Source organism: Myotis lucifugus, unplaced genomic scaffold, assembly GCF_000147115.1.
Source record: "Myotis lucifugus unplaced genomic scaffold, Myoluc2.0 scaffold_147, whole genome shotgun sequence".
In the NCBI taxonomy this organism is placed as follows: domain Eukaryota; kingdom Metazoa; phylum Chordata; class Mammalia; order Chiroptera; family Vespertilionidae; genus Myotis; species Myotis lucifugus.
This window is the reverse complement of record NW_005871195.1, coordinates 2,261,686-2,288,762: the sequence shown is the minus strand read 5'-3', so window position 1 is coordinate 2,288,762 and position 27,077 is coordinate 2,261,686. Positions and strand designations below refer to the sequence as shown.

Sequence of the window (27,077 nt, the reverse complement as noted above, 5' to 3'; positions counted from 1 at the left end):
GATGGGATTCAAACTGAGAAGAAAATTAGTCCATTGGGTAAATGCAATTTTTTAAAAATACTGCTTTTATAAATCATTGGCAAACTGGGAAGTGCCCACCTAGGAGAGCCAGGCACCACCTGCTATGTTTGATTTAAAATTGACAATCTAACAGAGCGGGACTTCAAGGGCTGCCCAGAGCAGAGAGCGGGCGATGGCAGTCTGCTCCAAGCAGTAGGCTCGGGCAGTTGAAGGTATAGCTAATCATGAAGTTCCAGGCTCTTTATGTAGGAAGCCTCCATTCATATATGAGAGGCCATGTATATTTGTTGTGTTTCACATAGTGATTTCATAAAGGTCTCTTTAAAGGCATCACTTCTTCAGAGTATCTCCTCTTATTGATCAGTTATTAATTATGCAATATAGCGGACACTGAACAAGTGATTGTTAAGAGTCCTGAACTCAGAGATACATGACCGGGGTTCAAGTCTTGGCTCTGAACTTATTGAGTAGCCCCAACAAGCTGCTTTACATCTCTCGGGGTCTCAGTGTCCTCATGTTTAGAGGGGGTGATGATAATGCCTTCTGCATAGCGTTGTTGTGAAGATTAAGTTAGTGCATGGAAAGTCCTCAGAAGGATGTCTAACACATAGTGATAATAAATTGTTAATAGACTCATGTAATTCTAGTAACCCTTATCCATCATCATTATTACCCTTCATCAGTTTTATTAGGTGTCTCCAATGAGGCAGACAACAGAGATACAACAAGAGCAAAAGCAGGCATGGGCCACTGCTCTCATGGAGCTTTTATTTTGTAAAAGAAAGACACAAAAGGAGAGGGAGTCTGGCCCCAGAACGGGTTCCCTTGCTTAGATTGCATTTCTACTCCCAAGAACCACTTTTATGACTGCTCTCTCTGCCTACCATTAGAAATTAATAGTTAAAAATAAATATAAAAACAGTCAACAAAACATAATTAGCTTAGGAAGTGTTTCAAAGGTAATGAAAATTGAGTTAAGACAAGAAACAAGCCAAATCTAAATTAAAATGAGAGCAATTTAAGTGGCTAAAAGCCTGGTCTTGACAGGAAGAGTAAATATAACGTGGAAATGATACATAGTGATAAAATATAAAGCTACAAAAACTGAAAAGAATAAAAGGATGTGATAAAACTTTAAAATTCAATGAAATGTGCTGAAAAATTATGAGAAACATGACAAAAATTAAGGCAATAAAAGGATAAAATAAAACTCAGAATGATATAACAGTGATTTATCAGTAAAAAGTAAATAACCTAAAGACAAAACACAAAAAATAAAATCTCAAGGAGATTGAAGATAGAAATAAATTTTTAATTTAAATATATTTTATTGATTTTTTACAGAGAGGAAGGGAGAGAGACAGAGAGTTAGAAACATCAATGAGAGAGAAACATCGATCAGCTGCCTCCTGCACATCTCCCACTGGGGATGTGCCCGCAACCCAGGTACATGCCCTTGACCGGAATCGAACCTGGGACCTTTCAGTCCGCAGGCCGACGCTCTATCCACTGAGCCAAACCGGTTTCGGCTAAATTTTTAAAGATTAAAAGAAACAGAGGCATATATATATATATATATATATATATATATATATATATATATATAATTTTTTATTGTTGAAAGTATCACATATGTCCCCTCCTTTCCCCCATTTACCCTCTCCAGCCCCCTCCCACCTGCCCCAGGGCTTCAGCACCCTATTGTCTGTGTCCACAGGTTATGCATATATGCATACAAGGTCTTTGGTTGATTACCTCTCACCCACCCACCTACCCTCCCCTGCCTTCCCTCTGAGATTCCACACTCTTCTCCATGCTTCCATCCTCTGGATCCACTTGGTTCATCAACTTATTTTGTTACTTAGATTCCACATATGAGTACAATCATGTGATACTTGTCTTTCTCTGACTGACTTATTTCACTTAGCATGATACTCTCCAGGTCCCTCCATGCCAGAGGCAGATATTATAAAAGTTAGCTAAGAAGGAATTAGCAAGTAAAGAGCAGGTAGGTGAAAAATATGCATCAATTAATTTACCATAATTTAAAGATGACTCTCAGCTCTTTAAACACATGAAATCATATTTAAAGATTGATCCAGTTTTACTTCTTTTTTTTAATCTTTATTGTTGAACCTATTACATAGGTCCACCTTCCCCCCCTCCCCCAATTAACCTCTTCCAGCCTACTCCCATCTGCCCCACCACACCCCCAGGCCCTTACTACCCCATTGTCTGTGTTCACAGGTTATGCATATATGCATACAAGTTCATTGGTTGATCTCCTCCCACCTACTATCCCCTGCCTTCCCTCTGAGGTTCAATAGTCTGTTCATGCTTCTTTGTCTCTGGATCTCTTTTTGATATTCAGTTTGTTTGGTTCATTATAGTCCACATATGACTGATATCATGTGATACTTATCTATCTGTGACTGGCTTTTTTCACTCAGCATAATACTCTCCAAGTCCATCCATGCTGTTGCAAATGGTATGAGTTCTTTTTTTATTGTTCTGTGTCTTTTCTTAGTAAGAAATAACTGTTTCCCACTTGAAAATAGAAATTTTATCTTGGGAGACTTAGAAAAAGTCTGTGGCCTATAATTTTTTATTTTCACATTTAAAATCCATAATGGAAAAAAAGCATGAGCTTTCAGGTTAAGAGGAAGGCACTAGGCAGTGTAGCAGGAGGACCTGGCCAAGGAGAACAGTTTTAAATCTAAACCATGACACTCTGTTAATATTTGCCCTGTGGAAATCCAGCAGGCAATTAAAATGTCAAATCAAACAGTGCAAAATAAAGATCAACAGAAAGATATTGGATTGCTGTTTAGTAAGAAAAGCAAGAAGAGTTAAGATACTCCACTTTAATTTCAATCTGCATTGTTAAGTTCATTGTATGCCTTTGACAGTTTGCAGTGTTTTCAGATCCTTAGCCTCAACCTAGCTCTTAAGGGTTTGCTAGCTCTGTAAAGAATAATGATTCTGCATCGAGGGCAGCAAACTGGTGTTAGCCTCATATACCTATCCACTCGTGGTTTATGATATCTTATTTTAAATTGCACACCGCACATATTGAGGCTAAGAAATTCTTTCCCTATAAGAAATGAGCACAACATTAACTAGTAATAACTCATCTTTGTTAGCACATTTTAATAAAGCTTTGTTCATGTTTCTTGTCTCATTCAGAATAAAATCGTCTTCATACTGCCTCTGCACATACCAGAGACAACACAGCCAGTTTATTTATTCTCAGTCCCTTTCTTTAAAATACCCCGATGCACCAGCAGGATGGGGCCGAGGGACTGAATTGAGGACCCCGCAGTTGCTTATTTTCTGCTAACCCTGCTGGGATCGGCTCCTTTCCCTGGAACTCAATACCCACAACTTCCTGGTGGCTTCCCGCACCTCAGCACAGACTACCCTCTTCTATCCTCTTCTCTCTCCTTCTCTAGAGAAGAGAAGTTATCTGAACTTCTTCTCAGCAGCTCTGACTTTTAAGAATATATTTTTTAAAGTTTATCGAACCCTAGAAGGGCCAGAGTTCCCAAAAATGTTGGCCTTTAGAATCAGGGTGTGGGCAAAAATGAATAATACCTGAGATGACAAGTCTAGAAAAATGTAGCAAGGGTTTGTTCTGGGATAATTTACTGGAAACCCACAATGAGCTAGCACTGCTTGGAAGAATTCCATAGATCAGTGTTAATGTGAAGTGAGTCTCAGAGATTGTGTTCAAAGGATGGAATTAATGAAGAACCAAGAGAACCTCTTTAAAAGTTTTACTTTTTCTTTCTTGGTAAAATAGACAGCTAGAATTTGAGTATCATGCTTAAGAGAGTGAGCATTACTGCATACTTACCATATGCCAGTTCTGAATCCTCATTTCATTTCATTTGACCTTCACAGTAAGGTCATGTGGTTGGTATCCTTATTTGCAGATGAGGAACTGAAGTTTAAAGAGTTAAGGAGTGCTCTCAAAGCCACACAGGACATGGGAAAGCCATTGTCTTAATCAATACTATGCTAATATCACTGGTACCATCTGATTATATTTTGAGAAGATTCGTGAATTGGCAGCTTATTCTTATTAGTGCCCTCTACTTACCATCATTCACAGGGAATTGAGATAAGATTCCCAAAGCAGAGGCCTTCCAGGTGACTGGTCCAGCTGTGGTCTCTAAGAAGCTTTTCACAATGTAGTGTGCATACAAATTACCTGAGGATTTTATCAAAATGCAAATTCAGATTCAGTAGCTCAAGGGTGAGTCTAAAGATTCTGCCTTTCTAACAAGCTCCCAGATGAGGCTGATGGTCTGAATAGCACATTGTAATGAGTAGCAAGAAACGTGATGGTCTCGAACCCAACCCATAATATCTCCACCTTATGCATGTATTTAAAATTTGCCTTTTACAATGAAGGGAAAGACCTGGAATAAAGTCTGAGCTAGACAATAGTTGAGCTATACATTTCTAAGCTTTATAAATTTTCTCATTTATAAAATATGGACTATAATACACACATGCTCATCTCATGGGACTGTTTTGATTATCAAATTAGATAGTGCTTTGTAAAGTGCTCAGACAAAAATAGCATTTGTTACTTATCATCATTAGCATGAAGCTCAAATTTGTTCAATGCAATACCCCCCCCAAAGTGTATATGAACCTTAGATCTACCTTGCCTATAAAAATATTTGTCAGACATTGTTCTGCTTAATTCTATGCATGCACAATCCTGAGGTTATGCTCAATTAAATGGCTTTAGTCATCCAGAGAATAAGGTAGGATCCATAATTTTCCTTATCCAGGAAGCCATTTTTACAGGCTTCCCATAATATTTTAGACTGAAAGCACAATATTGGTTTTTCTCTCAGTAAGGATATCTTATCTCAATTTCATAACTCTGGCTTGTTTCTTACTATGATCTAAGTGTGTTTTATCAGTACTGTTTTCTCAAACTGTTAAAGTTTGTTGACAGTGCTGGGGCCCCTACTACCACCCTTTCCCCTGCCCTGCCGACTCCCACTAACCAGCAGAGCCTAACATTGAAGGCCACCAAGTCATGGCTGGCTCTGCAAGGTTTCAAGGCTCAGCTTTCTGAGTGACAGATAGGTTTGCTAGGGTCTGGCATTTCAGATCATCCCAATGAAATGCTAATGGTTTTTGGAAACCTTGAAAAAGTCATAACTTATTCATATAAAAGGAGCCTCTCTTTCTGCTTTGGAATTCAACCAACATCGATTCACTTATTTAACAAATGTGTATTGAACAATCAATGCTAGCCTAGGCATGATGCTGGGAGACAGAGATGAATGAAACATGAATAGTGTATGTGTGGCCTTAGTGTTCGGACAGACCAGCTTCCTAGACACATTCCATTAGTTCTTAGACATCTGATCTTAGGCAAACTAAAGCATTCCTGAGTTAAGTGTCTCCCTTGATAAATGATTCTTATAAGACAGTGCAGGCAGACCTAGTTTTTTGTGCTTCACTTTATGGCACTTCACGGACATTGTGCTTTTTACAAATTGAAGGCAAGACCCACTACCTGCAAAAATATTATGACCCAGTTTATTGTGATGGTCTGGAACCCAACCCATAATATCCCCAAGGCATGCCTGTATTTATAATGTGCCTTTTATGATGTTTAGTCATAGCAGATTTCTAAAGCATGGCTTTTGGTTTCCTAGGCAGACCTCTATCCCATGTCATGACCTGGAGGAGCCAGAGTCTGATAGATCCAATACAGTGTAGGGAGTTCTGATTGATAGAGATGGGCACAGAATTAGCCTCTGGAGTGAAGTGACCTTTTTCTACATTTTTTCACTTTTATCTCTCAAAAATTCACCTTCTTTCCAATAAAACACGAAGAGCCCTGGGAATAGAACCCATCAAGGATCATTTAATGAGTCTATATCATCAACAGACATTTGTAGAACTAAATTGAGTGATGCTAGGATTTTCAGGATTAAAATTTTAGTTCCACTGTGTTTCGGATAAAACCTGGTAGGTGTGAATTATAAAGAGGTTGTGTTTTATTTGAAGAACGTGTTCATGTTGATGTTAAGTAATTTAAGGTTTCCATAAGGCTAACAAGGATGGCCAGAATTTTTGTTGCAAGCGTTAAGGGACAGTGTATTGTCTTAAAGTAATATCCAAAGCAGGTCACCACCATGCAGTCAAGTCTGCCAGCTTTGAAGTTATGAATTTCTTTAAAAATGTAAAAATGTGAGGATCGCACTGCTTTCACATTTTCTCATAGTGTGAGACTTTACCATTTACCTGGCACTATTTCAATTTTGCATGCAAAGTGTGACTTCACTTTATGTAACTCCAAAGAATTTTTATAGACACATTTTGATGTGGTCGAGATACTAGTCACTTATAAAAAGATATCACAGAGTGTCTACTTAATTGGCTTGAAATTAATTTTCTTCTTCAGGACATAGCCCCTCAGCAGCTGTGATATAGTTTAACAATGGATTTTCCTGGCTCAGTTTCTAATAAATAAAATGTTAAGCAGCAGACCTAGCTGCCTGTTTTCCAGGACAATATTTCACATTGGGTGTCAGTCTAAAGTATTAGTTACTAAAAATCAAATTAGAAGGAAGAGCTACTCAGACCCATTTAGGAACATTGATTTGTGGTCCTTGATTTCTCTTTTGAGTTGATGGAGAATGTAAGATTGAAGCATTAGGGATCTTTCCACTTACACTGTTTCATTGAATCTGACTAACTCTGAACTCACGTTGATATAATCTGTGGATATCATTTGTACATCGACATGTACAATATTGTGACTGGTAACTACTTATCATTTTGATGGATTTAATGAGTCGCAAATATGAATTGATGTTCCTTTCTAACTGCTGAGATTGTGCAAACATCTTTTTTTCTAATAAAAATTTGTATTTATTTAGAAGCATTCAGAATGTCAACAAAACAGCTATAACTTTTTTATTTTTGCAGCTAGAGTGGTATTCATTTAACAGAACAACAATTATTTTGTATAAGCTACATCAGAACAACTGAAGATGAAAAAAATACCATCCCCACATATAACTAATGTGTGCTGGGCACCAACACGAACCTGCTTTAAATTTCCATGCCAATTTACAACCTCCATATTGTACCAGGCAAGGTTAGTGGCTATTAAAAATACCACCAGGACAGGACTACCTAAAGACATATTTGGTAGTGTGTTCATTATACAAAAACAAAATGAAAACACTGTACAGTTTACAAACAAACCTTACACAGCCTTACATTTCAATTTTTTTTCTTTAAAAGGGGTGAGTTGTATACAGGGGAGTTAAATGCTTTATAGACAAGAAAAAAAAACTGCACTAGAACCAAATTATTCATCATTATCTTCTTCTTTATCTTTCCTCCTCTTTCTCCTCCTCCTCTTCCTCATCTTCCTCCTCTTCCTTCTTTTTCTTGCTTTTTCAGCCCTGACAACTCCCTTGTTGGTCTCACCAGCTCTCCTTAACTCAGTGTGTAGCAATACCCTTTTTGTATTTCTCCTGCTTAGCATCTTCTTTCCGTAGGCTGCTGTCATCAGCAGTGTGATTTTACATTTCTCCCAGCTTCTTTGCAGCATCACCAATGGATAGGCTGGGATTTTTCTCCTTTGATGTTTGGGCGATACTAGAACAAAACAAGAAAAAGGCCAAAGAGGCCTCTTGAGTGCATTGGGATCCTTGAATTTCTTTTTTGTTTCCCCTTAAGGAGGGATATAATTTTTCATTTCTCTCTCATAAACAGGCCTAGTCCAGCTTTGCCATGTCTTCGGTTTTTCCTTTCTCTTTAGCAGACATGGTCTTCCACGTCTGAGCACTTCTTAGACAGCTCTGAGAGGTGCTTCTTCTTGTGCTCCTCCCGGCAAGTTTGCACAAAGAAAGCATAGCATGACATTTTGCCTCTCGGCTTTTTAGGATCGCCTTTGCCCATGTTTAATTACTTTTCCTCGGCAAACACACGGTCACCCAGTGCCCAGCCGGCTCACACTTGCCCCAGCACTGTCCCTATGGAGCTCAATGTACTGCAATTCTGTGCAAACATTTTTTCTGCTTTAAGAGATGCAAAGCAACAAGTGGACAAACAACAAAAACAAGCAAACAGAAACTCATAGACACAGAAAGCAGTGTGGTGATTACCAGAGGGAAGGGGATTGAGGGGTAGTAAAGAGTGAAAGGGGTCAAATATATGGTGACGATGACAAAAGATGATTTGACTTTGGATGGTGGGCACACAATGCAATATATAGATCATGTATCATAGAAATGTACACTTGAAGCCTATATAATCTTAGTATCCAGTGTCACCCCAATTAACTTAATTTTACAAACAGAGATGCAGGCCTGAGTTTGAATCCTTAGGTACTTGCTGAGGGATAAAGGAGAAGTGACCTTACAACCTCTGAGATATTTCAGTTCTTTGAGTGTAAACCAAGGTTCACACCGAGCTTGCAGAGTGGTAAGAATGAATGATAACATATGTAAAATGCCTTATCCTCTGCCTAGCATATAGCAGGTGCAAGATAATCAGTAGTCACACTGAGATAGCTTCTTTTTTATAAAGATCAGTCAACACTGACATCTTTATATAAAGAACCAAGAATATCCACCACTCCCACAGTTTACATTTATTTATGCAACATATTTTTATTGAGAAGCTACTGGGTGCCAGACGTTTAGACACTGGGTATTGAGCAGTGAAAACACAGAAATACTTTCCCCTCAAAGAATGTACTATCTGGTGCAGCCAGCAGGCAATACACATATACGTAAATTAAGTACACTTCACATTAATAGTGACGGGACTGTAGGTAGGACTACCAAAGATCCCACTGTACCTGGGAAGTCCCGGTTTATGCCAGTTGTCTCGGTCGTTATTTTTAGTGCCCTTTTTCATTCTCAGTGGTTATCCACGTTGGACAATAAATGTTGCGATTAGCTGTATTCGTTTGCTAGGGCCGCTATGACAAAAGGCTGGGTGGCTTAGACAACCGAAGTCTATTTTCTCTGGAGGCTGGAAGTCCAAGATCAAGGTGCCATCAGGACTGGTTCCTCCTGAGGCCTCTCTCCTTGCTTAGGAGACATACCAGGCAGAGACCAGTGGGTGACAAAGACAGAATGAGAAGTGCAAGTAGAATGCAAGGCAGTCAGATGAGTTTTGGTGGGAGGATTGTGCACGTTCTGTGGGCCATTGTAGGGAATTTGGCCGTTAGCCTCAGTGATATGAAAAGTCACCTTGTGTTCAATAAATATCGGAGTCATTAAATCATTAATTTGAAACCAAGATGGGAAGATCCTCACTTCCGGTTTAGTTATTTGTGAATGTTTAGACTCAATAGAGATTCACTGCCAAATACAGAACATGGTAACTCTACAGGGGTAGAAATCTACTCAGTTGTAGTGTATAGTGACTAATTTGCCTAGGAGGAATATACTGGGTAGCAATTTATAAAAAATTTCCAGTTCTATTAAGAAGCTACCATAAGTACAACACCGATTCTATATATTAAAAGAATGTTCTGTATAAAGTAGAGGGTAAATATTTAGCCAGGGTCTAATTTGACTTTTTCTGATGTTCTTGAAAATCTGTAAATTGATGTCTGTTAGTTTCCTAGGACTTCTGTAATAAGTTGTGACAAACTGAATAGCTTAAAACAACAGTAATTTATTCTCTTACAGTTTAAGAGACCAGAAGCTGAAATTAGGGTGACAGCACGGATGGCTCCTTTTACAGGTTCTGAGGGACAAGGTTTTATGCCTGTCTCTTGGTTTCTGGTGGTTGCTGGCAATCACTGGCTTTCCTTGGCTTGTAGCTGCATCACTCCAGTATCTGCTTCCATCATCACATGGCCTTCGTGTGTGTGTGTGTGTGTGTGTGTGTGTGTGTGTGTGTGTGTGTCCTCTCTCTTACAAGGACTTAGGGCCCGCTCTAATCCAGCATGACTTCATCTGAACTAACTAATTGCATCTTATTTCCAGATAAGTCAGTTCTGAAGTTCATTATGAACTTTGATTTTTGAGAGACTATTCAACTCAGTCCAGTGTTTATGTAAAAACAGAGGTCAGTGTGTAATATCAAAATTGTAAGGTACAGTTTTTAGGAAAATCTACCTGGCATGGATTGGCCCAGAACAGAACAATGTTGCTCAAGTTTGGTTTCACATTTGACTTACTCGATTCAGTTGGTCTGGAGTGACCGGGCATGGCTATCCTTAAAGCTACCTGGTGATTCGAATGAGCAGCCAGGACCAAATAATTGGAATTCACAGAATTGAAAGCATGTGAGCTTTATCACTCATCATATTTGATTTTCATCCCAAGTATCTGACACAGTGTCTACCTCATATATACTCAATAAATATTTATTGGTTAAATTAATGAACAAATCAATTTACAGAATAAATACATTGTTGAAAGATGAGAATTGAATGTAATGACCCCAAAGGGTAGGAATGTAGTTTTTGTATTGGAAGTTATAATGGATGGTGTGTTATTTCTTCTAGCATTTGAAGGATTTTGCAGAAACAATTACTTCATTCATCTCCTAACTTCCTTGAGATTAGTAAGTGTCACATATTATTACCCCCATTTTTCAGATGAAGAAATTGGACCTCCTAGCGCAGCTTTTTCTTCAACTGCATTATTTTTTAATACCACCAAGAACTTGATGGATGTCCTATAGAAAATGAAATTAGAGGCAGCATTTCTAGCAAAGGAGCACAGGTCACCAAGATTTTGTACCATATTCAAGATAGTATGATTTAAGAAGCCTAACTAGTGTGGAGGGGGAGAAATAAAAACCACTGCACAAAGTAAAACATATTCTGGAGCTGAAGGTTACACAGGTGGACACCCAATAAGTGAAATAGTCTAATTATTTATTAGAGCCATTATCCTATTTAATAAAAGCCCAATGACCATAACGGCATAAGAATCAGAACGACTGCTCGACCAGTTGCTATGAGGTGCATTGACCACCTCTGGGTCCCTCCCCCCGGCCCGCAGGCTCCGATCACTGGATGGCGAATGGGGAACCAGGGTGGGTGGCAGCAGGGCAGAACTGGGGACTGGCGAGCGGGTGGAAGATGGCCCTGATCACAGGCTAGGCCTAGGGACCCTACCTGTACACGATTTCGTGCACTGGGCCTCTGGTAGTGTAATAATAGGGTAATATAGACGTCAGACTATCAGACACAGGAGTTAGACAGATGGACATGTGCTCATATCTTGGCACTGCCACTTATAAGCTGCAAGCATCTCTCTACCCTTAACTTCCTTGCCTATTATTTGTCCATCATAATATTCTCTGCCACATGGAGTTCTTGTGAAGGTTAAGTGACATAGTGCTTGTAAAATACTTGACATACAGACAGTTCATCTTCTGATTGTGGCTAGAGCACTGTATTTTAGGCATTATTTATCTGCATCTTTCCTTAGGGCAAGATCATGTTCAAATGAAGTTTAGAAGACTTCCTTGTATTGCTGCTGAATTTATCTTCCCCATTAGGGTTTAAGTTTCATGGGAGCAGGGACGAGGTTCATTTTTGCCAAAGCACCATGAATATTTCTTGAATAAAACATAAGCTAGATTATTGCACTTCTATTCTCAAAAGTCCTTTATTTTCTCCCTATTTCACTCTAAGTAAAAGCCAAAGTGCTTATAATGAACTATGAGGCTCTACAGGATTTGATACTAAAAGAAGCTGAATAGAACGAAAGAAAACAAATATTTAAAAAATGCTTTTAAGCATGCTTTTAAAGGGCAGAAATCAGGTAACTGGCCAATCATAAAGTGAACAGGGTAGCCTAAGCTATATGAAAATTAATGTGGAGAGTGGAGGGGTGGAGGAAAAAGGTTCATCGTATAATAAAGGAACACTCTGTTGGACATGAAAATGAACTTTATGATCCCACATCATTTTAAAACTCAATTCACAAATTATATTTGTGTTTTCTGTCATCAGAAGAGTCAACCCCACTCAAATTTACCTAGCTTTCCGATTTTTTACCCCAAAGAAACATTGCTTGAGCACTAAAAAGGTATATATATATATATATAGAGAAAGAGAGAGAGAGAGAGAGAGAGAATATATATAGATATATATATATATATATATATATATATATATAGAGAGAGAGAGAGAGAGAGAGAGAGAGAGAGAGAGAGAGAGAATATGCAAATCAGGCCAGAATGCCATCATGGGTCATGACCAGACAGGAGGAGGTTGCGCGCAGTGAGGCCCAGAGCAGAGACAGAGACAGGGGGCCTGGCGAGCCTCCACTCCCCGGCTCAGGCCAGCCCCCTGAGCCAGAGCAGACACCGACAGGGACAGGGGAGCCGGCCGCAGCCTCTGCAGCTGAGCGCAGGCCTGGAGAGGAGACAGCGGGCCCGCCTCCCGTGGAATCGGCGTGGGTCCCTCCCGGCTCCCGCGGGCACCAGTGGCTCGCTTCCACCTCCCGCAGAAGCCGCACGGCTTCCATGGAAGCAGCACAGCTCCCAGCACGCACTGCGGTTCCCGCTGGCTCCCGCAGAAGCAGCGGGCGGCCTACTGCACCCGATATCGCTGTGTGTGTGTGTGTGTGTGTGTGTGTGTGTGTGTGTGTGTGTAAAGATCAGTGAACATGAGAAATGAGTCTTTGGGGAACTAAATTATACATATCATGGGTTATTTGTGTTAGCTTGAAGACAAGAAATAGTGCAGTAGGGTTTAGGTTTAATTCATATTTTAGAAAAATTATTATTAAAGAGGAAACATTCAAGATAGACATTTGGGTATGGGGGATGCTTTAGTTGCTGCTCTGTTATAAAAGGTACTGCTGTCACTGTGGAAATCTTCCTTTTTGCTTTGGGTGCCGAGCCCTACACATCTCTCCCGGCAACGCCTGGGTAGGGGCAGAGAATACTACTATTACTAGCCAGGGCTGCATATAGGTCACCTCGTTTGAACCTTTTAACCACCCTGGGACGCAGCCCGTTCGGGCATCATTAGTGTTGCTGTGATCCAGGCGAGATCAACGAGGCTCAGTGAGCTGAGGTCACTTTTCTAAATCTCACAGAAAGTGGCAGAGCTCAGATTCAAATCTGGTTTGTTGTTTTTTTAATACAAAGCTGCAAGTCTTTCCACTACATGTCACAATTAATGTGCCCCAAATTACTTACATTGTTTCATGCTGGTAAGAATATTTAACATGAGATCGACTCTCAACACATTTTTAAATGCACAGTACAGTGTGGTTAACTACAGGCACCACATGGTAGAGCAGATCTCTAGCACTTACTCATCCTGCAAAACTGAAAATTTATACCCAGCGAACATCTCCCCTTTTCCCCTGCCCCCAGCCCCAGGCAACCACCATTCTAATCTCTGCTTCTAGGAATTTGCTTATTTTATTTTTTAATGTTTTTTGTTTGTTTGTTTGTTTGTTTGTTTGTTTTAAAGAGGAAGGGAGAGGGACAGAGAAATAGAAACATCTATTAGCTGCCTCCTGCATGCCCTGTACTGGGGATCAAACCTGAAACCTGGGCATGTGCCTTGACCAAGAATCGAACCAATGAACTCTTGGTTCATGGGTCGATGCTCAACCACTGAGCAACACCAGTCGGGTGGAACTTGCTTATTTTAGATACCTTGTATAAGTGGAATGGTGCAGTATTTATCCTTCGGTGACTGGCTTATTTGACTTGGCCTACTGCCTTCACGTTCATCCAGGTTGACACATATCCTAGGAGGTCCTTCTTTATTAAAGCTGAAAAATATCACAATAATATTAAAATCATATTGAATTGTATGCAAACGCTCTCATGTCATCTTCCTATTGTATATTTCCTATTAATTATAGCTATTTCTAAAATAGCATTTTTATGATGTTGCATAATATACATTATTTATAGTGTGATGAAGTTGGCATTTAGTAAATGAATGTACATTCCTCAGTGGGAACAGACCACTCTGGTTGTTAATACAGCATGACCATATGATTTGCCATCTACACCAGAACGTTTTTGAACACACATAGGGGGGCTAACACATAGGACGTAAGGACAACTATCAAAAACCAGCACTGCCCTGGGCAAACCAGGAGGTCTTGTCACCATACTTATAGGGACCTCCAGATAATCTCCCAAGTCCCACACAAAAGGTGTCACCCTATAAGTAAGCACTTTTGGTAATGTTTGCAGAGGAACAAAAGAAAATTTGGGCTTCCATGGTGGCTCTTAAAGGTTCCCAAAGAAAACTGGTGCTTTTCCCTTGTCGTTTTCTGCTGTGTTTCCTGGCTAGTTCTGCCCATAGAGCGGGGCAGTCACGTGGACAGTGGCAAGCATTTAGTCCTGATCTGGAAAGCACCGTGGCTTTCGGTCATGTAAGTGTTCAGCAATAGCGCTAATAACGATCCTGTCCTCAGCAGACTAAGGCTCTCTCTAAATGTTTCAGGAGGCATGCAATCAACACAAAAGTAAAGCAGATGAAATGGGACCTACCCTTGATTGAGTCAGAGGCAGAGACAGCCAGCCAGACAGACATAGAGGACAGAGGAAGATGAGAGAGACACACAGAGACATAGAAGGACAAAGACAGACAGAGGCATGCAGAGAGAGGGCGAGGGAGACAGAGAGATGAGGAAATGACAAAGACCAAGGAAGAGAGTGAGGCACACAGAGCTAGAGAGACAGAGAGAAAGAAAGAGGAGCTAGACTGAGAGGCTGACAGACAGATCAGCACTTACTTTATGACAAACACGTCTTCAAGTGGCAGTTCTAAGAAGAGTTGAATTTACTCTATTTGCATTTAGATTTTGTAGATTATTTGGAGCAAGTTCAAGCACTCAAGCACCTTTCGGTTCCCTCCTTCTTAATTAATTGATAGATTAGAAGAGGTAATTTTATAATCAGGCAAAATGAAACAGGTCCATTAGCAAGGTCAGCGTTCTGCCTCCAAAATTCATAGTGACACAATTAAGTGTAGCTATTTTCCCATGGTTTCAGTAACCAACCCTGCTGCTATCCTGCTTAAAGGGGTGACTGCAGGGTCCAAGAACAATCAGTATAGTGTGGGCGGCAATTTTCAGCAAGAATTATCAACAGAGTATGAACTCCAAATTATCTAGGACCCTGTTTCTTCAGGAATAAATTTGAAAATACAAAATGAACTCTGATCTGTTTTCATCAAAGCCTACTACCCTATTATGTATTCTCTTTACTTATCTATTCCTCTGCCCTGACTAATTGGGGGTTAATTAAATATTTTCAGTATTCCACTTTAATTCCTCTGCGTATTTATGAGCTGTAAGTCCACTGCAAAAACAGACATGCTGGCAGCTAAGTTCACATTTGCAACCAGTGAAGAATGCACTTCCCAGCCCCGGCATGAAGTCACTGCTCATGAATTACCTTGTCACGGATCCAGAGGAGACACAGATGAGATCACAGGGCCATTGAAACTCCTAATGATTTTATCGTAGTTGTTGATTCGTGGAAGGACATGGGAACATTACTGGCCATTTTCCTGCACCACAGGCTTAGGGTCTAGGAAGAAAAACATTGTCCATAATTCAAAAGCACAAGATAGAAGCTGAACAGGGCTGTGAATAATGGAGCAGAGCCTTTCTTCCCATGCAAAGCCACAGAGAATATTCGGTTTTGCTATCAGCTCCACTGCAAAAAGAATGAAGATAAGCATGATTCTCGTTATGGAGAAATTGCCACGTTTATCACCCTCGGCATTACTTCTTGAATTCATAATTCATGGCCCATCACCCACCACTGAAACCTGACACTGACATGTAACCAGCATTTGTCTGTGTGTGTGTGTGTGTGTGTGTGTGTGTGTGTGTAACCGGAAAAGCAGTCAGTGAAAAATTACCCCTTGCATATACCACTGTTGAGATGCAGAGGGTCAGAAATAGGGAGCCACCGAGATGCTGATGGCTGATATGTTTACAGTAGACTCAGACTTTGTAAGATAAAACCTTTCCCAATAGAAAAAAAATGATGGCATTTTCACTCATTTCCATCACAATTTAAAGTGGCCTGTTAATTGACACATTTACTTTTTATTCTTCTTTTTTTTTGTATTACTCTATTTCATGATTTTTGAAGTGCTAGTATACTAGAAGACTGGTTTAACTTCTACATGCAGGGATAAGGGAGTTGATGTCATTTTAATTTCTAAGGCAATAAATCTGTGAATAGATTATTAAACTAGTAGTTTATATAGCCAAATAATTACAGTATTACTTTGTCCATAGTAAATGTCAAAAATGTTAATTGAATAACTTAATAAATGATCATTAATTATTCCACAAATATATGTTAGCACTAATATATGTAATACTCTGTACTGCTTGCTAATAATCAAAATAAGGTAATGAACTTTCTTATCTCATTAGATATTTTTGCTCAAATATAACTCCAATGACACCTTCCCTGGCCACAATATTTAAAATTACAAGTCTTCCTCACCCCACTCCCAACCCATCCACAAACAGAAGTCTCTAGACCTCACCCCTACCCAACTTTATATTTTGCAATTGATTCTTGTTTATTATTTTTCCTCCTCAACTCTAATGTAAGATTAATTAAAGCAAGAATTTTTTTGTTGTTCAATGCTTGCAAACAGTTTTCTCACATAGCTTGTCCAATTATACGGTTGCTTAGAGCAGGATAGCACATCCAGTAACATTAATTCTCTAATGTCTGGAAGTAGAAATTTTCAATCTTACATTGCAGTAGGGAGACATATGTCAAATCCATGATTATATCATTAATTATTTTAATTATATTTGTGATAATAAAGATAAAGGAGATTTAGATTTGTGATAAAGGAGAAATAGGGGAAACTATAAGCATACCAGTGAATTAGAGCTGTTCATAAACTAGTTTGGCCTATCATGTAGATTTTCTTTAGAAAGTGACTACCGAACTGACATCTCAAGGATGAACTAGGCCACATGGAGATAAAGCAACACTTCAGGTAGAGGTCATAGCATGAGGTAAGAGGAAATGTGATATACTCAACTGAAAAAAAATATTATCTACCATTTATTGACAGTGTATTATGAACAGTTGTCATCCTAAATGCTTGATATATTATCTCATTAGACTCTCATTCTAACAACTTTAGCTATTATTACTCATTTATTTTGTTGATGAGGAAGATTAAGAGAGATTAAATAATCTTACCCAAGGTAATAAAGTGCTGAGATCTGAATCTAGGTTGTTTTACTACAGTGTGTGAACACTCAACTACTACACTTTAAGGAAAACAAACAAACTAAGAAAAAAAGCCATAATAATATGATAGCACAGAGAGAGAGAGGGGGAGAGGAAATTATATATGTTCACATCTAGCCTTTCAGGAGTTAAAGATCTCACTGAAGAGAAAAACTATAAAAACAAGGTAGTAACCATATACAATATCTACTTAAATACAGGTGGGGCAAAAATAAGGTTATAATTATGAGTATTTGAAGCAGTTTATTCTTATATTATTACTTATTAATTATTGTATTATTTTCCATATGAGCAACTGTAAACCTACTTTTTCCCCATCCTCTATACTCCTAAAATGGACTTTAAATTGTGTTTTGACAACTAAGATCCTTTGCTATAAATAAACCCTTTTGTTTTATAAAGAAAAGTCAGAGAACCGAGGAAGTTTAATAACCTGTCCAGGGTCACTCAGCTTGAAGCAGAAAGACAGGGACTAAAATCTGGGACTTCTATCTCGTGATTGAAAACAGCAGCCTACCTTGTAGTCTCCAGAGCAGTTCAGAGGGCTCTCTCTGGAGCACACCCACCTTTCTTCCTCCTTTCTTTCTCAGGGGTGCTTTTTCTCCCTAAATTCTAAGGGTCCTTCCTCCCCCACAAAAAGAGCAGTTTCAAAGATGCTCCAGAGAAGAACATCTTTAGTTACCCGTAGGGGGTGCTGCAGGGAGTGTCACCTTAACACCGGGAGTGCTTGGGAAGCAGGAAGCTCCTCCCCAACAGCCAGGCCTGGGGGTCCAGGAAGTGGTTATAGAGAGAGTAAGCTCGGCAGGTATCAGAATTTGAGGGGAAAGGAGGAAATCAAACAACTGGCAAATATTTCTTGAGTGTCTGCCATGTGTTAGTCTCAGGGATGTTTGTCAAACCTGAAGCAAAGGAGCTAGGTAAGAGTTAAAAAAGAAAAACACTAAAGGCGCTCTCCTGATGCGGGAGGCTGATAGAAGCTTCTCTCTAATTCTTTGTCAGAATAGGGTTTCACTCTGCAATAGGGTGTGATATCCAGAACAATAGGGTATGATTGGGGAACAATAGAGAAGGTAGAGCAGAGGAGGGGGCAGGTCTCTCTCTCCTCTGGAAGTTGTCAGGATACAACAGGGCTAGCTTGCCAGAGCCAAGTGTATTTGAGTTGAGTTTGAAAGGCTGCATGGGCATTTAGAAATTGATAATTGGAGGACCCACCAGATTCCCCATACAGTGGAATGGAAGCTTACAGTGACCTGAAAGGAAGAAACTGCATCATGCTTAGGGAGTAAAGCAAAACCCAGTGTCCTGAGAAGGAGGTGGCTCTTAGATGTCTTAGATGGATGTGCCCTTCACAAATGTAGTAGAAAAAAGCCAACGAAAGAGTGCATGTTAGCCCGGTCGTATGGTTCCGTGGTTGAGCATCAACCTGTGAACCAGGAGGTTATGGTTTAATTCCCAGTCAGTGCACATGCCCAGGTCATGGGCTCAATCCCCGGTGTGAATGTTCTATCTCTCCCTCTCTCTTCCTTTCTGAAATAAAAAAATATATATATTTAAAAACAGTGTTTTAAAAAAAGAGTCTGTGATATGTGAATCATATTTACTTTGTTTTACAAGTTTAAAAGGTTACCTAGATACTAATCTAGGAAATGAAATCAGGTCTTCTTTTGTTAACAAAATTGAATTTATTCACTCATTTGCCAGACATTTATTGATCTCCTCCTATGTATCATACCGTCAACCAGCACCTGGGATATTGAGTGAATAAGACATTTCACAGCAAAGCAGTGTCAAGAGCAGGGGAGAGGCCAACAAAGGCAAGAAACTTGATGTGGCCAATGGTTGATGGCCCATTAGAAGCACTAGGGAGGGTGGTGAGAAATGCTGTCAGAGGAAGGGGCCAGGGGCATATGGTGGCAAGTGAGGTTTTTTCCAAAGGACAACATAAAGGCTCTAAAGGGCTTTTAAGTAGGAAAAATCATCTGATTTGATTTATGTACTAATTTACTGTCATGCCCCATTCAAGAGATCTATCAGGTTTTGTAGCCAGTAGATACTAATGTGGGGTGGAACCAGCCCCAAAGGGAAAGAGATCAGTAGCCTTTTGGTCAGGAATTTTTATGAATATGAGATCAAAATTATTATAAAATACAAAAGCAACAAGCAATACATTTGCAAGGCCCATATCATAAAGATGGTCTAACCCCGTGGTCGGCAAACTACGGCTCACGAGCCACATGCGGCTCTTTGGCCCCTTGAGTGTGGCTCTTCCTAAGCCTTAGGAGTACCCTAATTAAGTTAATAACAATGTACCTACCCATATAGTTTAAGTTTAAAAAATTTGGCTCTCAAAAGAAATTTCAATCGTTGTACTGTTGATATTTGTCTCTGTTGACTAATGAGTTTGCCGACCACTGGTCTAACCTTAACTAAATTGCTTCCTTTACTCTCGCTTTATATTCAACACTTTACTAACTGATACGGGGGAGGTAATATATCTTTCCACATGCAAATGCAGGCTTCTGGGCACGCAGCGTAAGCAGGCTGAATCTGAGTTGGACAGTCAAGTGTTGGGGAGCCTGCCCACTGAGTGACTCATGATTTTTCTTGAGTTCTCCCAAACTATCTCCTGAAGTCACAGACACCCCACGTCTATTCCTGGTTAACAGTTTCAAACACACCTTGCTTGTTTTGGAGTTACTCTGCTTGAATAATTACATCCAGTAATGTCGACACGTGAAGGACTGTCTCACTCTGGGCTTGTCATCTTATGCTAATGACGCTGCATATCAAGGACATCTATTCTCTCACTTTCAGGGAAGGCAAAGGTACTAACAGGTGATTGCAGTGTGAGTGATTTATGCAAAGCATCTCTCTCCTTGGTAATCAGAGATGAGGAGCAATGAGAACAGAATACTGCCATGGGGCCCTTAATGCCGGTTTGAATATTGAAATTTCAATCCAGTTAACTCTTTCAATGATACTGATGTTATTTCCGATCTAAGGTCCAAAAGAAGCCACCAAATTCTTGTCACTCAAAAGATATGCTTGCATGATTCTGTTTTCACTTGCTAATCATTATGTTTAATGTCACATAAGGGAAAGGTTTGGAAAGAAAAACCTAAAACATAAGAAAAACAGAAAGGGGAAAGATTTTTTTTCTCCTCCTAGAGTCCCAACCTACTTGCCTGTGATTGCCTGAGCTGCTGGCTGAGTATAGGTCCTGCCTGCTGGCTTCCTCTGATAACCATGCAGCCCACCCTAGTTTCCCTTGGAGGACAGCGTTAACGGAACCTGTCGGTATCTTCTAGGTTTCCTCTACGCTCAGAACAGCACCAAGCGCAGCATCAAAGAGCGGCTCATGAAGCTCTTGCCCTGTTCAGCTGCCAAAACATCGTCTCCTGCTGTTCAAAGCAAGTTTGTTTGTTCGTTTGTTTCCCCCAAAATGTTTGCGTTGTTTGTTTAGGTCTGCATGCATTGCAGTTCTCTGCTTCTAAAGAGAATCAATACATTTTATTCCGCGAGACCAACTCGATTGATGTACACGTGTTTACCTAAATACCCAGGGGAACTTTTGTGCCATTTCAAGGTGCTTCCTGATTGGCAGATGGACAGCGCGGTGTTGGTGACAGGAGCTTGGGCTTCAAAACATTTGGAAGTTTTTGTTTGATCTGAGGCTCAGATAACTCTTGGGTTCCCCTTGCCTAACTTGTGAACAGAGCAGTGTACCCTGTAAAGTGTATTTACCTTGTAAATTTCTTGACTCCCCTACATGCACTTGGTGCTTATAATGTAGATACTGCCAAACTTCAGAAATATCATTAGGTTAGAGAAAAACTACTATAAAGTGAAAAACATTTACACAGATGTGACTTTTTATTTCTTTGCATACTCTCTACTTGTATCAATCAGGGTTCTCTAGAAAAACAGAACCAATGCATACATATGTATACATATACATGTGTACATATACATATGCATATATATACATATACATATATATACACATGCATGTATATACACATATACTGATATATATAGATACAAACATACATATAAAGGGATTTATTTTAAGGGTAGGTTCACACAACTGTAGGACCAGGCATGTCCAAAGTTCATAGGTCAGCCTGACAGGCTGGAAACTCAGACAGGATTTGGTGCTGTAACCTTGAACAGAATTCCTTCTACAGGAAACTTCTGTTTTTGCCCAAGTCTTTCCAACTGATTGGATGAGGTCCACCCACATGATCCAGGGTATTCTCATTTTCTGAAAGCCAATGGATTATTGATGTTAATCACATCCACAAAAATATCTAGACAGTAACACTGAGATTAGTGTTTGATTAAATAAGTGGGTTCTATAGCCTAGCCAACGTGACACATAGACTAACCAGCATACTCTCCATTTTCTCTTTCTCCAATTTCATGCCATTCTTAAGGAGTACAAAACAAGGATATCTAATGGGAAACCCTTTATTTATTTTTAAAAAGATGCTGTACAGCCCTAGCTGGTTTGGCTTAGTGAATAGAGTGTCAGCCTGAGTATCAAAGGGTCCCAGATTTGATTCTGGCCAAGGGCATGTACCTTGGTTGCAGGCTCCTCCCAAGACCAGGCCCTGGTCAGGAGGTAACCAAGCAATGTGTTTCTCTCACATCAGTGTTTCTCTCTGTCTTTCCCTCTCTTTCACTCTCCCTAAAAATCAATGGGAAAATATCCTTGGGTAAGGATTAATAAAGTTAAAATAAAATTTAAAAATGCTGTACATAATGAACATTTACAAATATTCTATGTATACAAACATTCTTTCAACACATTTTTTTTCAAGCATCAAAGAACAGTGGGAGTCAGACACACAGAGGTGTTGTTCTTTCCCAGTGAGGAAACAAATCACTAAGAAGCTAGGAGAAACATTCTAAATTTCTGGTTTGAATATTGAAATTTCAATCCAGTTAACTCTTAAAATGATATTTATTTTATTCTCTATCTAAGGTTTTAAAAAGCCATCAAATTTTACTTCTGTCATTTGAAAGATTTACTTGCATGATTATGTTTTCACTTGCTAATCATTATCTTTAAGGCAACATAAGGAAAAGATTTGAAAAGAAAAACCTAAAAATGAGAATAACCCATGTCTTCGCCTACTCTCTTTATATACTCCCACACCATGTTGTAGGAACTGATGGACTCATTTCATGATTTGAAAATGTAAATGCCCTGAAATTTCACTAATCTCCACAACAAAAATGGAGAAAATATGTAAAGTACTTCAAACAACCCAATTCATTCCAATCAAAAGTCCCAGAATAGAATGGTAAATCATTTCAGTGGCACTGACCAAAGGTAATATGTGAATGTCGCATCCATTTGTGGACAGAGTTCAGGATCTGAAGAAGGGACTGTGCACAAATGAATACACTAGACAAGAAATATGAATTTAGAAGGCATGGGGGGCCAGGCAGGAAACTTCCCTCTAGTGGAGAAGCTCCCTCAAAACTCAGTCCTGTCTGCTTTTTATTCACTTGAATACACATTTGCCCTTTAGGAATGCAAACAGGCATATCAAAGCTAAAGTTTGGTAAACAGTAAAAGGATTATCAAGTTAGGGAATTGCCTTGAGCCATTTGGCTAACAGCAGGGCAATATTATGCTGATTTTCAGCCCTGCTGAATATCGCATTAATATGCTAACTACTGTTGGTCTTAGCCTGCAGCCATAATATATCATAATAATAAGATTTAATTAATTCACTTAGTCATTCAACATATATTTATTATATGCCAGGTCCTGTCCTTGTGCTAGGAGAGAGAACAGTACATAAAACAGCTTTGAAAAAGATCTGTCCTACTAGGACATTCTGTGGAGAGAGGGGACAGGACAAAATTACTTTTATGAGTAATAACTAAATGGACAAAAAAAAAATAGAACTGTGGTTGAGAAACATTGCTTTGACTTTTTTCCTTCATTGAACACATCCACACCATCTCAAAAACAAAACATGACATGTCATCAACAACCCAGAAGGCCATCATGAAGAATTACTCCAAAACCTAGTCCTGCATGATACTGAAGCTGCAGATCTTTTTATTGCCACAATTTGTCAGCAAATGTGGGCTGTGAGAGCCATTGCTTTTATCCTTTCAAGCTGGAGTCAAAATTGCCAATGGACCAGCTATTTACCAAAAATATGGTCATTTGTACAAAGCAGGCAGGTGACATGTAACTTTCAAATGAATCGCTATTTTTTCTTAGGGAAGAACAAAATCACCCAGTCCTCTGGGGCATGCCTCTTGCTCCGATATTTGGTAAAGTACACAAATAAGTGGGTACACTGCAATTTCCAAGCAGATATGAGGAAGATGTCAGAACAGTTCTTGAAAAAAAAGATACTAAAAAAAAAATGAGCAGAAGGACTCCAAAAACTATTTTTATAAAAATGGGAGTTCATGAAACTGGCTGATAGTGAACCAACACTAGACATGGCTGCCAATGTGTGAACTCCAAATGGTCTGCAGATATAAAACTCCTGCTTTCAGTAGTCACCACTTTCCCCATTAGCTACCCATCACAACAAAACCCCAGCATGTGGAAGTAAGTTACTTGGAAAAGAGAAGACATGAATTCCATTGTTATGTTACTTTACAATAGTGATTTTATTAGATCCCTATTTATGATCTGGGCCCTAAGCAGGTGGACACAAACTCAAAAGATGATATGAGAACACGAGGCACAAGGCAGGTGGTACCGGAGTGGCCAAGGACCCAGGGCCTCCAGGAGGAAAAGCATGAGCCCACAGGTCTGCCTGCTGGACCGCACACAGAGAACCCTAGGGGAGGGGAGGCCTGACTGGGCTAGTTCCAGGCTTGAATGACCTGCAGGGGGGCTGAGGAAATATTCTAAACCAGATCCCATGCAGCTTCAAAGCTAGGGGCTGAAAGTGAGTTCCATACAGGGCCAATACTCACCCTAAATTTCATTTTCTTATTCCAGGAAGGCAGATTGAAAAAAAGAACTTTCATTCCTCTTGGCAGGAAATGTGAGATTTATCAATATTATGCAAATAACAACAACAAAAAAAAAACATTTCCTGCAGAAAAGCCTACACTCCCCTAAACTATGGAGCACTTAGATTCCCACAATCAAGAACCTGAGAGTTTGGAGAGAGCATAGGAAAGACTTGTAGCCATATCTAGTTCCCAGACAGACTCCTGCTTCACCAGCTTCTTCAGAAAGCCACCCATTAGTGACAGCCAGCTTTAAGGGGCATCCTTCCTCACAGTGAACTCAAATAAGCCTTCCCTTTCACTTCTACCTTACTCCTGCCCTTGAGAGAACTCTTCAGTGTCAACACTTTCTTCCACAGAATAGTTTTCTTCTCTTCCTGCTCCTCCTCCTTCCCCTTGGGGTGTGGGAAGATGAATGGTTTATTTACAACAGTTACTCAAGTTCATGGCAGGAAATTTGGAAAGTGCAAAATAGATGAGAAGTCACACACACACACACACACACACACACACACACTCACAGCACACAACACACTCGTAGTCCTGCTATACCCCTCTCCCTTGAAGTATCAACAAATAAGTATGGACATCTTTTTTTATGTCTGTGTGTGTATCAATGAGATCTCATCTATACCAAGTTTGGGTTCTTTTTTAATATATTTTTATGATTTCAGAGAGGAAGGGAGAAGTAGAGAGAGAAAGAAACATCAGTGATGAGAGGGAATCATTGATCGGCTGCCTCCCGCATGCCCCACACTGGGGATCCAGCCTGCAACCCAGGCATATGCCTTGAACAGGAATCAAACCATGACCTCCTGGTTCATAGGTCAATGCTCAATCACTGAGCCATGCTGGCCAGGCTATACCTAGTTTTTATCCTTTATTACATTGCATACTTTTATCAATATTAGCCTTGTTATTAAAGAATCTGTAAAGTCATTTTCAATGGCAAACATAATATTACATTGTATAGTTATTGTAAATTGTATTTGACTATTTGAGACCCTAAAACAAGAGGAGGTCAGTAATGTGAGGGTCTGGAGAGGGAGTTCCAAGGAAGAGGAAACTGCAAGTGACAAGTTCCTAAGGAGGAAAGTCACATAGTTTATTCAGAGTGCAGAAGGAAGGGCCACTGTGATCATCAGAAAAATGGGTTGTTGTGGGGTCTGAACAAGATCATTTCTGCAAAGCACTTGGCACATGAAACAGCATGAGTATGAATATATGACAAGTATTGACTCAGTTAAATTGATACTCCCTCCTGAGGAAGGCATATTGTCTTCCCCACACAACAGCTCAGAAAACGGAGGCACAGACCAGTCAGACAACTTTCCCATGATCAGAGCTGGGATTCTGACAACAGAGCCTGCTGTCTGCACCATTTTATCAGGCTGAGCTGGAGTATGGGAAGATAATGTGAATTACTCAGTTATTCAGTGAGGAGTTATAGCCTTACCATGGATTAACATTTATATTTTAAAGAAAAAGTATGTGTGCTCACACAGAGTAGAGTAGCTAGGGATTTCTTGATAATAAAACCATTCCTGAAATAACTAATTAAAATCCTTAATCCTATATTTATCTACTCAACATACACCTAATTGTAGCTCTTTTTCATAATGTGAATCACAGATCTTCACATTGGGAAGGATTGTGGAAAAGCATAGGTTTGGCCCTCTGCCTCAGGGAAAGTAAGGCTTACATCCATTTCACACTTGAGGCAACTTTGGCCTCAAGATGCTGCAACAATTTGTGCAGAATTACACAACTAGAAATTGGAATAAAACCCATACAAGCCCCCTTAGTCTTATGACACAGATACTCTTATTGAAAAGCTGCAAGATATGGGACTGTCATATCATTAGAATAATCCTTACTGGAAAATTTCCAAAAGAGAGCGAAGGCCAGTTTCATGGGGTTGCCACATAGAGGAATCTATTGGATTAGATACTTCTACGCAAAAAGTCATCATATTTTACATGCTATGAATATCATACCTAGTATAGCAACAACAATAATAACAGCCTATTATAAAGAATACTAGAGGCCCGGTGCACAAAATTCATGCACGGTATGGTCCCTAGGCCTGGCCAGCAATTGAAGCGCAAGCGCAAGTGTCTGGCGTGGAAGCGAAGGTCCCAGCTGACCTCTGGGCCTGGGCAGCACCTGGGCCCCGGGTCCCCACGCACCCCCCTCCACCCCCCTCTGCCTGATTCACAGCACCCGAGTCCCCACACGGAGATGCAGTAAGTGCGGACGGATGGACACCACAGGCTGGGGTGCAGTGTGGGCCTCTGAGCTTCCCAGTGGTGCCACATGACAGCGTACTCTCTCCTGGCCGGCCTTGCAGACCGGCTCCTGCGGGGAGCCTGACCGGCCCCTGTGGTCTCAATGGTTGCAGCCCGGCTCACCCAGAAGATGCAACATGAGTGCGGGACAGGCTCCTCGCAGGGGCTTCCTTGGCATGCGAGCCCTGACATCCGGGGGAGGGTAACAAGGGGAGTGAGAGCAAACTCAGTGGACACCCTGTATTCTCACCGCATCTCTATCCCTATTACCCCTGCCCCCAGGTAGCTGGCAAGAGGTTGCAGCCCATCACCGATGCCCACCATGTTCCATGCCACCCCCTGGTGGTCAGTGCACATCACAGCAAGCAGTCAAACTCCCAGTCTGCTGGTCAAACAACCGCCCGAGGGGACAATTTGCATATTAGGCTTTTATTATATAGGATAGCCTATTTTATATATGAGAAAATAGATACCCAGAGAAGGAAAATAATTTGCTCAAAATCACAGAGCTATTTAAAAAAA

General features: G+C 40.2%; 1 protein-coding gene across 4 annotated transcripts in view; it reads left to right on the top strand.

Moving 5' to 3' along the window:
* Positions 1-27,077, top strand: part of KCNIP4 (potassium voltage-gated channel interacting protein 4) — a 732,108-nt gene that overhangs the window by 606,868 nt on the left and 98,163 nt on the right. Inside the window, exon 1 of one of the 4 annotated variants that reach the window (XM_023759100.1) lies at positions 20,582-20,678. The exons of the other annotated variants lie outside the window; for them this stretch is intronic. Coding sequence (XP_023614868.1) covers positions 20,627-20,678 — 52 coding nt within the window. The 5' untranslated portion in view covers positions 20,582-20,626. Of the gene's footprint in view, positions 1-20,581; positions 20,679-27,077 lie in introns of those variants that run through there. 4 annotated transcript variants of the gene reach the window in all.